The 12,401-nt window shown below is 36.9% G+C and overlaps 2 protein-coding genes across 5 annotated transcripts; one reads left to right on the top strand and one right to left on the bottom strand.

Moving 5' to 3' along the window:
- Positions 1 to 1,905: 1,905 nt before the first annotated feature.
- Positions 1,906 to 6,745, top strand: TPR9 (Tetratricopeptide repeat (TPR)-like superfamily protein). 3 transcript variants are annotated; one of them, XM_078586084.1, is made up of 16 exons: positions 1,906 to 2,083; positions 2,188 to 2,331; positions 2,414 to 2,500; positions 2,689 to 2,760; positions 2,854 to 3,064; positions 3,421 to 3,548; positions 3,687 to 3,839; positions 3,911 to 4,057; positions 4,196 to 4,330; positions 4,420 to 4,539; positions 5,283 to 5,438; positions 5,523 to 5,714; positions 5,779 to 5,927; positions 6,012 to 6,105; positions 6,197 to 6,277; positions 6,433 to 6,745. In XM_078586084.1, exons 1-16 carry the CDS (start codon positions 1,910 to 1,912, stop codon positions 6,622 to 6,624), a joined length of 2,235 nt encoding a protein of 744 aa, XP_078442210.1. In that variant the 5' UTR covers positions 1,906 to 1,909; the 3' UTR covers positions 6,625 to 6,745. The 3 variants fall into 3 exon arrangements, with proteins under 3 accessions (XP_078442210.1, XP_078442209.1, XP_078442211.1); XM_078586083.1 differs by having other exon boundaries at positions 1,906 to 2,122; positions 2,197 to 2,331; XM_078586085.1 differs by lacking the exon at positions 5,523 to 5,714 and having other exon boundaries at positions 1,906 to 2,122; positions 2,197 to 2,331.
- Positions 6,518 to 8,747, bottom strand: LOC144711930 (Cleavage/polyadenylation specificity factor, 25kDa subunit). Of its 2 annotated transcripts, XM_078586087.1 has the most exons (8): positions 8,521 to 8,747; positions 8,032 to 8,077; positions 7,828 to 7,921; positions 7,651 to 7,718; positions 7,483 to 7,569; positions 7,246 to 7,356; positions 6,980 to 7,100; positions 6,518 to 6,654 (listed from the first exon to the last, which is right to left on the bottom strand). In XM_078586087.1, exons 1-7 carry the CDS (start codon positions 8,634 to 8,636, stop codon positions 7,029 to 7,031), a joined length of 594 nt encoding a protein of 197 aa, XP_078442213.1. In that variant the 5' UTR covers positions 8,637 to 8,747; the 3' UTR covers positions 6,518 to 6,654; positions 6,980 to 7,028. The 2 variants fall into 2 exon arrangements, with proteins under 2 accessions (XP_078442213.1, XP_078442212.1); XM_078586086.1 differs by lacking the exon at positions 6,518 to 6,654 and having other exon boundaries at positions 6,813 to 7,100; positions 8,521 to 8,746.
- Between the last annotated feature and the right edge of the window lie 3,654 nt (positions 8,748 to 12,401).

Genomic DNA, 12,401 nt, shown 5'->3' with positions numbered 1-12,401 from the left:
GGGTCATAAGATAATTGACATTTTGGGAATGGTCAATTATCAAATTGTAATTGATCATTCCATTCATGGCCAATGCATTGGGAAATATCTGAATTTTAATTTTGAAATATTTCCACTACTTCATCTAAGGAATTAATTTTGAATTTTCCTCAATTTTGTATGATCTTGTATAGAGGGCATAGGATTCCATAAACATTATAAAGAATGCACAATCAATTTAGTAGACTTGTTACTGAATCCAGAATATTACTCTTTGGATTCCCATGATTAAGGCACTTGGTTCATTGCAAAACATGATTCTCCATCCTCAGTATGTTTGTGGTGTATCAGGTCTAAAGACCACTTACACAATAATTACACGAATAAACTTGGGTAATAGTTATATATGATATGATTTTTTGTATTCATGCAGATCAATTCAGTGAACTTTCCCTAAACTACACCCAATCCTTCCTCATTGTCTCCACAAATGGTTTTGGTATCAACCAACCCATCACATAACAATGGGTATACGATGCTATTCTATCAAGTCTTTAGTATCTTCTCAAATATTATCACAAAAGTAATGCTAAAAATATGTATTAATAAACAAGAAGTCTACATGGTATAATTTCATTATAATATGTACACATCCTCTGACTTCATAATTAATATCATGTGTGAATACTAATGAGTGTGGCTCTTATTTATGAATTGTATTAAGATAATAATTTCATGATTTCAACTTGAATATAAGGTCTGGGATCTTATAATTTGACTTAAAATAAATGACAAAAATGGTATACAGAATATAGCCACGATGACTCAAAACACCTACTAATTCCAATCAAAGTTTTTCAAGCTGGAGGATAATATATGTCTTATTGGTGCACATTTGAAAAATTATAGCTCAGGATTTTTTTTTCAATCTCTAATCATTTCTAATCTAGTTTGGATTCTGGTAGAGTTTTAGTGAGACATCACCTAACACCCTTATTTCAGAAAATGAAATCCTTAGTCTGTATAATTTTTAGATAAAAACATGAAATGTGATATTTATTCTACAGATAATGTAGTTTTTTTAGTAAAAGATAATGGCAATCTTCTCTATACATGCAAAATGATACCAAGGTGTTGTATCCTAAATCTATGTAAATAAGTTATATTTCATACAATATTTTTATCATGCTTGGCTGGAGAGGATAAGAGGTAATCGTAAATAACTTTTAAGATCAGGAAATATCGTCATCCCAAATATTAAATGAAATTATTACAAAAAGTTCTAACTTGATACATGCATATCTCTTGTATGAAAGCATTGGAGACTAACAAACATTGCGTATGCAAACCATGTACAAACCTATGCCGATGCAAAGGTGAGAGTGGGAAGATGAGGTTAAGAAGAAGGTGAATGTGCATTTATAACTAAAATTTGAAGATCCTCACCTCTGGTTGAATGATTAGAAACATCTCTTAATTTCCCTTAATTTCACTAAGTAATGATCTTTTATGGCACCCTAACCTTGATGGGTCAATAATATATCAAATACTAATAATTTGTATTTGTTGGCTTAAGAAATAGTTTTTCTTAGAATGTAGTTCAAAAAATTGAGGTTTTATGAGAAAATTAACAATCAGATCTTTCTCCAAATTGCTTCAATGGTGAAAAGGTGGAGATATCAGAAGAAATTGAGTCAAATTACAATAAGGAGGAGATAATTAGTAACTTAGAGGGTTTAATCTAGGTCGAGGAAAAATGGAGAATAAATAGAAAATTAATCCAAGTTAAAAAATGATGCTTGGTGGGTTTATGATTCAATCCAAATATTTAACTAATTTTCAAAATATAATTATAGAAATTTAATTTATGTGTAGATAGTTTTAATAGTACTTAAAAAAAAAAACAGTATACAATCTTCAAGCAGATGAAATGCATAGTTTTGTAGAGCTCGATCTTAGCCGGGATTTGAAGGACGATGATCGGCGTAGAGAAGATCGGAAGAAGGAGAGCGTAATGGAAGAACTGAAGCTACTGCTGCCTCAAGAACTGAAGCGGGCCATCTCCAACAGTTCTTCTGAGGATCTTGACAACACATGCCGTTGGGTCGTCAATGTTCTTCGTTCTTCATCCCCATTTCAGCATGTATCTTCATCAAATCATACCCTTGTTCTTATAAAATTTCGGGTTTTCTTTCCCTTAAACCCCAGGCGTTTCAGGTCGTTCGAGAGCTGACAGACTCGAATCTGGGTCTCTGTAAGAAGTCCAGGGACGTAGCTCTTGATTTCAAACAAAGTGGAAACAATTGTTATGTACATGGCGATTATGCGAAAGCCTTGGGCTTTTATTCTCGGGTATGGGTTTTCTTTCTAATAATTTCTCTTCTTCATTCTAGAAAGAAAATTCGTAACAAGGCCGTGTTCTTCTGTTTCATAGGCTTTACGTCATGCCCCGACTAGTTCTGACGATATGGATAAAACCCTGCTGGCCACTCTGTACACCAACAGGGCATCTTCTATGCTAGTGAGGCTCTTCTGCCGATTTGATTCATGTTCATGTAATGATTTTGAATTTTTGTGAACTTTTGGCTTTATTTATTCATAAAGAAATATTTCTTTATTTGAATGATATGATCTTAAAGAGAGATAGAAGCTTAATTTTACGCTGCGTTTCTGAATTTTTCCACTTTCCCATTATTTATTGATCTGCAGAATCTTGATCACATTGAAGAGTGCAAGCGAGATTGCAGCCGAGCTATCACTATTTATCCTCTCTATGTGAAGGTAATTGTCAAATGATGCAAGTGATTCGACGTTTTTTCTCCTTTTTTCTTGAATTTATTTTATAGAATTTATGCATTCTTGTTGATGACAAAGGCACGATTTAGACGAGGAAAGGCTCATATTTTGTCAAAAAATTATGAAGAAGCAGTGCATGATTTGGAAGCCGCGTTGGAAATGGAAAAATCTGTCTCGGGCAAGAGGCAAATAAAAACCGATCTTGATCTTGCATTAAAATCTGTTAAGTCCACTGCCCTGCGAGTCTTCTCTCCGGTTCATCCCGTGGAAATAAGATTGGCTTCTTCGTGTAAGTCTTTGTTCCTGGAATTCCCCTGTTTTTAAATTTTGTTTTAATCTTCATTTACAATTTTATTTATTTATTTATCTTGAACTAAAAATAATTTAATCAGTATTTTACAGCGCTGCCCGTCCTGCATCGCTCATGATCAGTGGAACTTAGACTCTAATGACTGGCCAATTATCACAACTAACATTTAGACTCTAATAGTATTTAGATTTGATAAACATGTGACTAAAATTCAAACAAAAACAACTCCATTCACTGATAAGTTTTTCTGATGCATCTGTGTGATATCATTGATTCGACTGTGACCTTGTGAGATCCAAATGTTAATTTTTGATTTATATTCTTCTTTTTTACAGCCTCTGAGTCATGTGAGAGTATGACAGAACTACATTGTAAAGAGGAGGAGGACAAGGGAAGAGGCATGTTTTCATTGAATCATATACCTCCCAGTACTTTACTTCTCTCAGAAGAACCTTTGGCTGCGGTATGTCCATCATTCTCTCGCATGATTATCGTATTATCTAAAATCCAATGCAATAACATGTTTATCAAATGCAATAACCTCTATATATCCAATGCAATAACCGAAATATTTTTATTTATTGTTATCAATGCTTGGCAGATTGTTTTGAAGACCATGCGAGAGACTCACTGCCACTTTTGTCTCAATGATCTTCCCAGTGATGCTATTTTCTGCTCATTATGCACTATACCATCATACTGCTCCGAGAAATGTCGAGAGGCGGCGACCGGAAGATCAGACGGAATAAAACAGGTTAGAATTATAAAGTAAAATAAACCCCTGAACTATGAATGAACGAACCTTCATTTGATGGAGAATTTCAGGAATTTGCAGAACACCGCCACGAATGCGGTGGGGCAAACTGGTCTGCTGTTTTGCCCTCAGATGTGGTCTTGACAGGCCGAGTGATGTCAAAGATTATTTATGGAGGAGAAAATTCTTCTAATGATGATGCATTCCAAAAGAAATTGGTATTAATTTTATTGTTTTTTGAGCTTCCTTTTACTGCAATAGAGTCAGATAAACTATGATTGTTTTCTTTTTATTTTTAATGTTTTATTTTATCTCATTTTTCAAAAATAGATTATGATCTCGTTCCTGCAAGACAGGATTTTATTCATCATTACGGACGAATGGCTTTGGGAGTAAAAGTGGAATTTCACATATTGTCCGCAGTTCTCTCTTGTTGTCTGAACAACTATTTTGGTCACCTGTTTCCATTCAACGAGTTTTCTGTTGTACAGGTAAGTGAGATTTAATTTCTACTGGATTATTAAATGAAAACATTTTAACAATTTCCATCTCTACTGGACATGTTCGTTCCCTCCTGCAGCTGGTTATAATCATGTCGCAGATCAAGGTCAACTCCATGGCGATCGTTCATATGAAGTGTTTACAAGATTTGGGGGTTACCTCTCCAATTCATAAAGTCCAAACGACCAACATAGAACAGGTCGATTCCCTAGAATTCATTTTACATTTGAGGGTATTTCTGCCATTTTACGTGCCTAAGGTATTTTGCTCTGTTTGTCTTTAGGGTAGTTTTCCCTTTAAGAACGCAGCCAAGAATATTGATTTGATGTTAAAGTCCGTGTGTAGGTTAGTTGTCACTGATGGAAACCTAAATCAAGGTTCCATCCTCTTATTATCTTACCACCAATGAAATATTTTATTTTTTCTGTGTCATAAGCATGGAAGAGTGGGCCCGTGTTTATACTGGGGCATCTTTTTGGCTTGCAGCATGCCTTCAAAACTCATGTGAAACATTGATCTCACTTATAATTAAATAACCCATCTCTCAGTGGTCGAGGGCACGGGTCCGACTGTAGGCGAGGCTGTGCTAATCACATATGCATGGTGATTGTGCCGATAAGAAAAATTATATGATCATGGGTAGGATTTTTTTACGATCCGAGGATTATATGATCAAAACATGTAAGCAATTCCAAAAGCAAAGTTTTCCTCCCTTTCGATCCAGCTACTGCCCCTTTATTTATAATCTTCCTGCTCCCGCCATCTAAGTGTTTGAATCAGCATCTGCCTTCACTGGCGCACATGCTGACTGGTACTTCTCTTCTTCTCATAATAGGTTTATGGGGAGAACCTTATCAGATTTTTCTTCAAAGATATAACTCTGTTTATCTGGAACTTTTGAAATGGGATAAATATTCTCAGAATCTTCTTCGTTTTGCACAGGTTAGAGTAGGCCAAGCACTCTACTGCACAGGCAGGTTATTCAACCACTCGTGCCTTCCCAATATCCACGCTTACTTCCTTTCAAGGAGGCTTTTCATGCGTTCAACCGAACCCGTGGCGGCTGGATTTCCTCTCGAACTCTCCTATGGACCCCAAGTAACCACTTTTTTGACAATTTCACAGCTTTTAATTGTATTTTTAACTTAACCCATTACTCAATTTCTTCCGGTTTCACCAAAGGTTGGTCAATTGGGCTTTGAAGAACGACAGAGGCAGCTCAAAGAACAATATTTCTTTACATGCCACTGCAAAAGCTGTTCAAATTTTAATTTTCCGGACATTGTAATCAATGCTTTTCGGTGTAAAGACTTTGCTTGCCATGGTGCCGTCCCTGAGATATGGGGAGATAATGGAAATTTCATGCACCCTGCAGTACGTTAATATTAATTTTTTTGTGGTCAAATATTCATGAATGATAATCCTTGGGTTTATGCAGGAAAATGACGAGATCATGAAGGTGGGACGGCTCTTATATATTCATAATGGACCCAAGATCAGGTCAGGCTCTTGTTTGAGTTGTGGCTTGGAGACAGAACCAAGGAAGTTAGCGCCAGCCCCCAGGGCTACCCTTCAGAAGATTCGGAGGCAACTATCATCTACCTTTTTTGTTCAGTCGAATTCTTGTTTTTACTGAAAATGAAGAATTCAACGACTTTTACTATTTTTTAGTCTGAAGGAGTGTCCAGAGGCTGTTGATCAAGCTGTGGAGGCACTTCACCAATTGAGATCAGTGAGGCACGCTTACAGCAGGGATTTGGCCCAGGTCATGATCCATTTTTTTCATCATTTCGTTGCCTCATGATGATCGGAATTATAGAGTTTGGGTAGTAATGGCGGAATAGTTCTATGGTCAGGCTGAAGATATGGTGGCTGAAATGTTCTGCTCAGGGGGTGATCTTAAATCTTCTATAGATCACTCTAAGGCTTCACTAAAGGTATCGTTTTAATGACAAAAGAGTTCATCGACTATGCCTTTTATTATCATCTGATTGAGATAATTTTAGCATTTTTCTTCCCTGAAATTCTATCGTTATTGATTTACCATGGATAATGGTTTCATGCAAGAAGATTATGGTGTGGTAATATGCAGATCCTAGAGAAGCTTTACAAAGAGAACCATATCGCTATTGGGAATGAGTTGGTGAAACTTGCATCACTTCAGAGAGCTCTTGGAGATGACGAGTCTGCTCTAGACAGTGTGGGCCGCCTTGAAGGGATTTTCTCTCTCTACTATGGGCGGCATGCAGGCGAAGTAAATCCTTTTATAAAATGCCTCCACTGAGCAGTCCAGTGTACCAGTGATTAGGATTCTCTGTACAAAGAAAACAAGGCCCATTTATCTCCTTTTCTTTCTACCTTAGGGAACTACTCTAGCAAGAAAAGTGTTGTCCTTTCAAATCCCTTATTGAATACTTGAGTATTAGAGTAGTTCACCAAGAAATCAATAAAGAGCTAGAGCGTATGTGAGTATTTATATCATAAAGCCATGATATATAACATCATGAAATGAGGTCATCTTGAGACCCATTCAAATATTTTTTCAAATCTGATTATGAAATCAACATAAATAAGTTTGGGGATAAGGAAAATGTCTAAATAGCTATTGAGGGAATAAATTACAAAAAAGCTAGAGTAACCTGAAGAGTTCATCATATCCATGATTCGTAACTAAGCTTCTGCCTCCACTCACGTGCTGACCAGGTTGAACTGGAACCGAGATAGTTGCTGTGGGATCGTAGAGATGACAGGCCCGTATCTCTGTTTCCAAAATTTAGAAACCCATCAATAAAAAATTAATCGATTTGTAAATATAATAAAATTTAGAAAATAATTTAGGATAAAGGCCCTTAATAAGCCAATTAAAAGAAAAAAAAAAGATGAAGGATATGAGGTATTGAACTACCTGAACATTGTCGTAAAGCTCAAATAATGGAACAGCTAGCAGCTTTAGATTCTTTGGCACAGCAAAGTACTCCCGCTCCGACAGATGAACCAGGAAAATCTTTTTACACTCCTGAAATGCCATTAACGTCCTCCATATAAACGATAACGAGTCTAATAAAAAATACATAATCAAGTAGATTGTAAAAAAAATCACGAGGAAAAGATACTGTTTAAAAAATAAGAAAAAATGTCCTACCTTGGGTTTGGTGATGTGAGGAGGGCAGTAAGGATACATGATCGTCTCAAAATTAGGTCTCCACCAAGTAGCTACACATTCTCCAATCTGAAAAATTAAATCACTAAAGCAAATAAATAATAATTAAATTAAAAACCAAGAGTCCACAGCAAAAGGTGAAGAACATACCTGCCAGTTTGGTTGGAGAGAACTGGCCGCAAGTTTGCTAGCAAGCTTCCTCTTCAGACCATCAATCTCTGCAACAAATTAAATCATCATTTTGGAAAAATGGTCTATCTCAATTGTTTGAATAAAAGAAAATTGATCTATCTCAAGAGATATTGTTTAAACAATTGGGCACTATACCATTTTCTCCAGGCTTCAACCGTCCTCCTGGAAGCTTTGAGAAGGTGTTCCCAATCTGAAGCAAAAGTACGTGGGGGTGGTTGTGCTCATGAACCTGGAAACAGTTTCTGTTAAATTGCAAAATAAATTTTGAAAAAAGAAGCGCTAGCGGATGTTTGAACAAGATTATGACGTTGATATCATTCTACAAAATCCAGGGATTACCAATAAAATTCCCTCAACGCTGGTACGCATTCCCTCCTTCATATAGCTGATCGAGAGAGAAATCAATAACTCAATTAGCTAGAATTAGAGCTTTGGCATAACCATAACGGATTGAAACTAGGAATGAAGAAAATCAGTCTTTATGTGAAAATTAACCTCATTAAGAATTGTTTAAGCATAAATTAACCCTCCACAGAATTCGAAAGAAGGCTCCAATAATGGAGTTAAAACAACCTTCCCATGGAAAAACCATTCTGTTAAAGATTTCATTATTTTCTAGACAGTAATGAATTTCCTCTAATGAATGCAACAAACAGATGGGCAGATAATGCCCTAGGGTCGACGTATTTCGCCCATTTGGAGCCAGTAATTCGAAAGATCGTCCAATGGAAAACAAAATGCCGAGAAACGCCCAAGGAAACAAGAAAAAGATCGGATCTTGAGCCGCATAAGACGTAGTTTGGTGAGTCTTTGATGAAGAAAACTTACTTGACTTTCATCCGGGCAAGCCGATCGGCGACCGAAGTGTCTTTCTCCATCTTGGGTTCCTTTGTACCGAATGTGTAGCTTGCCAGAGGGTAGATGTTGACCACTGACTTCTCCATTTTCCGAGCTCCGTCTCCGTTTGCTGCCCCCTTCCCTTCGCCCGCTTCCACGCCGATCAAATCGGAATTTTTCCCTCGTTGCAAATTTATAGTAGGGGGAGAGAGAGAGAGAGAGAGGAAGAAGATGAACGAACTCTCTCAAGAACAAAATTATACTTTCTTTTCATTCTACTGTATCAAATAACAAAGAATTTAATAGTAACTAAATCCTTGATATTTTGAATTAATGATTTAGTCTTGAAGGATTCATTTGTGCTTAGTTAAGTAAAAAAAGAAACACCTAGATGAATTGTTGATTTTATGCATTTAAATCAGTTTCAGGGGTGTGTAGGTTGGTGTTAAAAAGAAAGAATCTAAGCACTGACTTAAATGTTAAATTCAATGTTGAATTTCATGAAATATGGAAATGAAGTAAAGAAAAGTGTAAAACATGAAGGACAAGGAAATGTATAAAATAAAGCAAAATTAAAACGAGGCTTTTATAAAAACCAGTTCAATAAACAATAGCTTTGAAAAATACGGAATCAACTGAAATAAGAATCAAGCAAGAGATTGAGAATAAAAATCAAATTTGAAAAGCAACATAGGAGACAAGTGAGTAGACATATTTTGATAGGATCATAATAAAAGTGCTTATAAATTTATAAGTTCACTTTGAGATTTTGACAAAAAACGGGTGAATATTCTTAGCCAAATCCTCAAAGTTGAGTCTTAGACTAACTGCAATATCATTGATGTTAGGTAATGATGGATTGAACAAAAAACATTGCTAATTTGGCAGGCACACGTCCTTGCCCCACCATCTGAAGTGACAGCACAGTCTCTATAAGAGAACCAGCATCTTGACACGTTGTCATCATTAACCTTGGATCTGTGATCTGAATTTTGATATTATTAGGATTTGATTTGTGCATTATCTAAATTTAGTTATTTATCGCTCATAGAAGGGCATTGTTGTAATGGATCATTTGATGAAGTATTGGAATTAAGTTTTTCTTCTCTAGAACCTCCCAAGAGTCTCCCCTCTACTGTTATTTTCCTATTGTGATTGATCATCGTGCCACACTCCCTACAGCACTCTACGATGCTCCTTTAGTGCCATGCCGCCCTCCAATGGTGCACTCTCTTCTGACATTGCCCCACCCCTCTGAAAACATGTGCTTATCAGCATTATATCGACCCTCCCACGACACTTTACCAAGGTCATGCCACACTGACTGCACCATGTTGAAGGAAACATATGTGGCCAGTAATCCAATCACACATTTCATATCTTATTCCATGTTCATTAATAAAACATATTCATTATAGTGCACGTGTGATGATTGTAGTGAAGTCTATGAATACAGCATCGAATTCAGTGAATTATGATGAAATCATAGTACGGAGATCACTAGTCTTTAAGCATGTGTTCTAAATATTCATATTCAAAGGATACTCGAGAAGGACATTGAAATATCTGGATAGAACAGCACTACATAGCCTCACTCATATGATGAGTATGGCATGTCCCGTAGCCATTAGTGTGGAGACACTAAGGATAGAGAGTGGGTGATCTTTGGTTGAAAGAGTTCACTGAATTGATTTATAGGAATCCCTGAATGGTATTATACCAAACTTTCAACCAGGTTGATTCACATCATGGTTGTGTAAGGGGTTCTTAGACATGAGACACTAAAGACTTCTTGTGGATGGACAATTGTACTTTGACTATGACACTTGAGTTTCTAATCATAGGATCCTAAATAGTTTTAGTTCGGGTGCATCAAGAAGTCCACGAAGACGATTGAGTGGTCAAGATGGGATCGACCACCCTCGGTATAAGAGGTGACAGCTCAAGGAAGACGATGCCATGAAGTCCTTGGCCAAGGCAATGAAATATTAGGAGAAGAGTTCTCCGATGATTTTTGAATGCATCAGTACTAACTCGAATGACCGATTAGGGTTTGACAGTTGACCATACCCTAAGTCGTCCAAGGAGCATCAAGTGGATGAGGGGAAATACATACACGGTAACTGATGATGAACATGTTCCATGCGAGAGTTGATCCACCCTCCTTTGTATGGTCTAGAGAACGAGGTCTAGCTTGGCACCCCATGTGTTAGAGGCTCAACCTATCTATTGGGTTAAATCAATCTGATGTTAATTAATCTATATGATGATATAGTTAACTAATTTGAAAGGCCAATAAAGGTTATTTGGTCATTGGAGTCATTAACTGGACAGATAGATGTGCCTATAGGGGTCACATGAAAATGGTCTTTGGACGTCGAAATATATACTTAAGTTTTGGGGGTTTTGTGAAAACACTGACTTAGTATAAATAAGGGAAGTCTCTGAATGAAATTCACCAAGGCCAAAAAATTTTAGGGGCCTTCCCCTTCTCCTTTCTTCCCACACTTCCTTTCCACTCCTGATGTGATCAGGATGGCGTAAGGACGACGACGAAGATTGAATGAGGCTCGTCAATGAGAAGGAGGACATTTGATGTGCCGAGGACCACACGGATATGTCTAGAGGTTGCACACTTGAGCAGCTTGACTCATCTTGCTACGAAATCTAATAAATCATGGATGCGATCAGTTCACATGTTCTTAGTTTAATGTTTTTAATGATGTCTTTCGATTCTGTTGAAGTCTTACGTTGTGAAATGTTTTGATTTGTTGATCCATATCTAGGCCAGTAGAACCCAACACATGTGGCATTACACTGTTCATCAGGTGCCCTACTTCATGTGTTGTGATGTCCTTCATGCGCCATGCCATCTTTCACATGCCTCAATATCCTATTTGCTCCATTCTGCCCTTCATATTGTACCCTCACGCCACACTGATCGTGTCTATCATTTAGGTTTTGGGCGGCTTCCCCAAACCTCATAAGGGGGAAGCCTCCACATCGATCCTTTGCCAACTAAGCACACAAATCCCTCCACTCACGGCCCCATCAAAGTGCACAACATCTGTCCCCCTCACCAAATGCATCTCTTTGGTGATAGTGAACCAGATCCACTCTCCCCTTTTTGGTGATCTGTATTACTCCATCTAGAGTTTTCCAATGTGTTTTCATATCGCCATCAAATTTAGTATAATAGGTTAATGCAATAGGGTTGAATCTTTGCATAGTCAATAGTTTGAGATTTTAGATTAAGAGATTGTTTTAATGTTATGGTTTTACGATAGTACATAAACCATCATTAGAGGAAAAGGGATGCACCATCATGTTCTCTGTATTTAAAGGCTTGAATTGATCGCGTTGGTTTGTGGTGTGTTTTATCCAGCAATAGGTTGGCCTTTGTCATCCCATCGACACATTCTAGCTTGCAAAAAGTGGACATAACAATACATATATACAAAGCGTCTGTAATCAAATTTTATCCTAACCATATAATATCTTTAGGATTTTCATTTATTTCAGGAAAAAATTACTTGAATTTTCTGTAAAATTATCCTCATCAACGTGGCCTGAAGTATTAAGCTAATTAAAGTGTAATTGTGTACTATAAAATTGTAACAAAAAATGGGGTCGAAAGAATCAGGCAGTTGGATCTCGATACATGAACATCAACAATACTCTCGTGACAACCTAAAGGGGTTCAAAACGTGGTTTGTCACCTTTAACCATTCCTCAACTCTTAACATCAGTGTTCCATGTTGATAATGATGAAAATGATAATACCTATACAAAATGTGGCTTCTTTGCAATTGACATTGACAAGCTTATGTTTGACATTGACATTGATTGAATATTGTTGATGGGATTTTTTG

Source organism: Wolffia australiana, chromosome 14, assembly GCF_029677425.1.
Source record: "Wolffia australiana isolate 7733 chromosome 14, ASM2967742v1".
In the NCBI taxonomy this organism is placed as follows: Eukaryota; Viridiplantae; Streptophyta; class Magnoliopsida; order Alismatales; family Araceae; genus Wolffia; species Wolffia australiana.
The sequence above is the reverse complement of the archived record's forward strand: the minus strand, read 5'-3'. Positions and strand labels throughout refer to the sequence as shown.

What these genes read in the sequence shown, in the direction of transcription:
- LOC144711930 (XM_078586087.1), bottom strand. Translation starts at nt 8,636, where the DNA reads ATGGAGAAGTCAGTGGTCAACATCTACCCTCTGGCAAGCTACACATTC. An exon ending in CTCACATCACCAAACCCAAG is followed by an intron (nt 7,357 to 7,482) that starts GTAGGACATTTT and finishes ATGGCATTTCAG; the next exon opens with GAGTGTAAAAAGATTTTCCT. An exon ending in AGCTTTACGACAATGTTCAG is followed by an intron (nt 7,101 to 7,245) that starts GTAGTTCAATAC and finishes TTTTGGAAACAG; the next exon opens with AGATACGGGCCTGTCATCTC.
- TPR9 (XM_078586083.1), top strand. Translation starts at nt 1,910, where the DNA reads ATGCATAGTTTTGTAGAGCTCGATCTTAGCCGGGATTTGAAGGACGAT. An exon ending in CCTTGGGCTTTTATTCTCGG is followed by an intron (nt 2,332 to 2,413) that starts GTATGGGTTTTC and finishes TCTGTTTCATAG; the next exon opens with GCTTTACGTCATGCCCCGAC. An exon ending in AACTCTCCTATGGACCCCAA is followed by an intron (nt 5,439 to 5,522) that starts GTAACCACTTTT and finishes GTTTCACCAAAG; the next exon opens with GTTGGTCAATTGGGCTTTGA.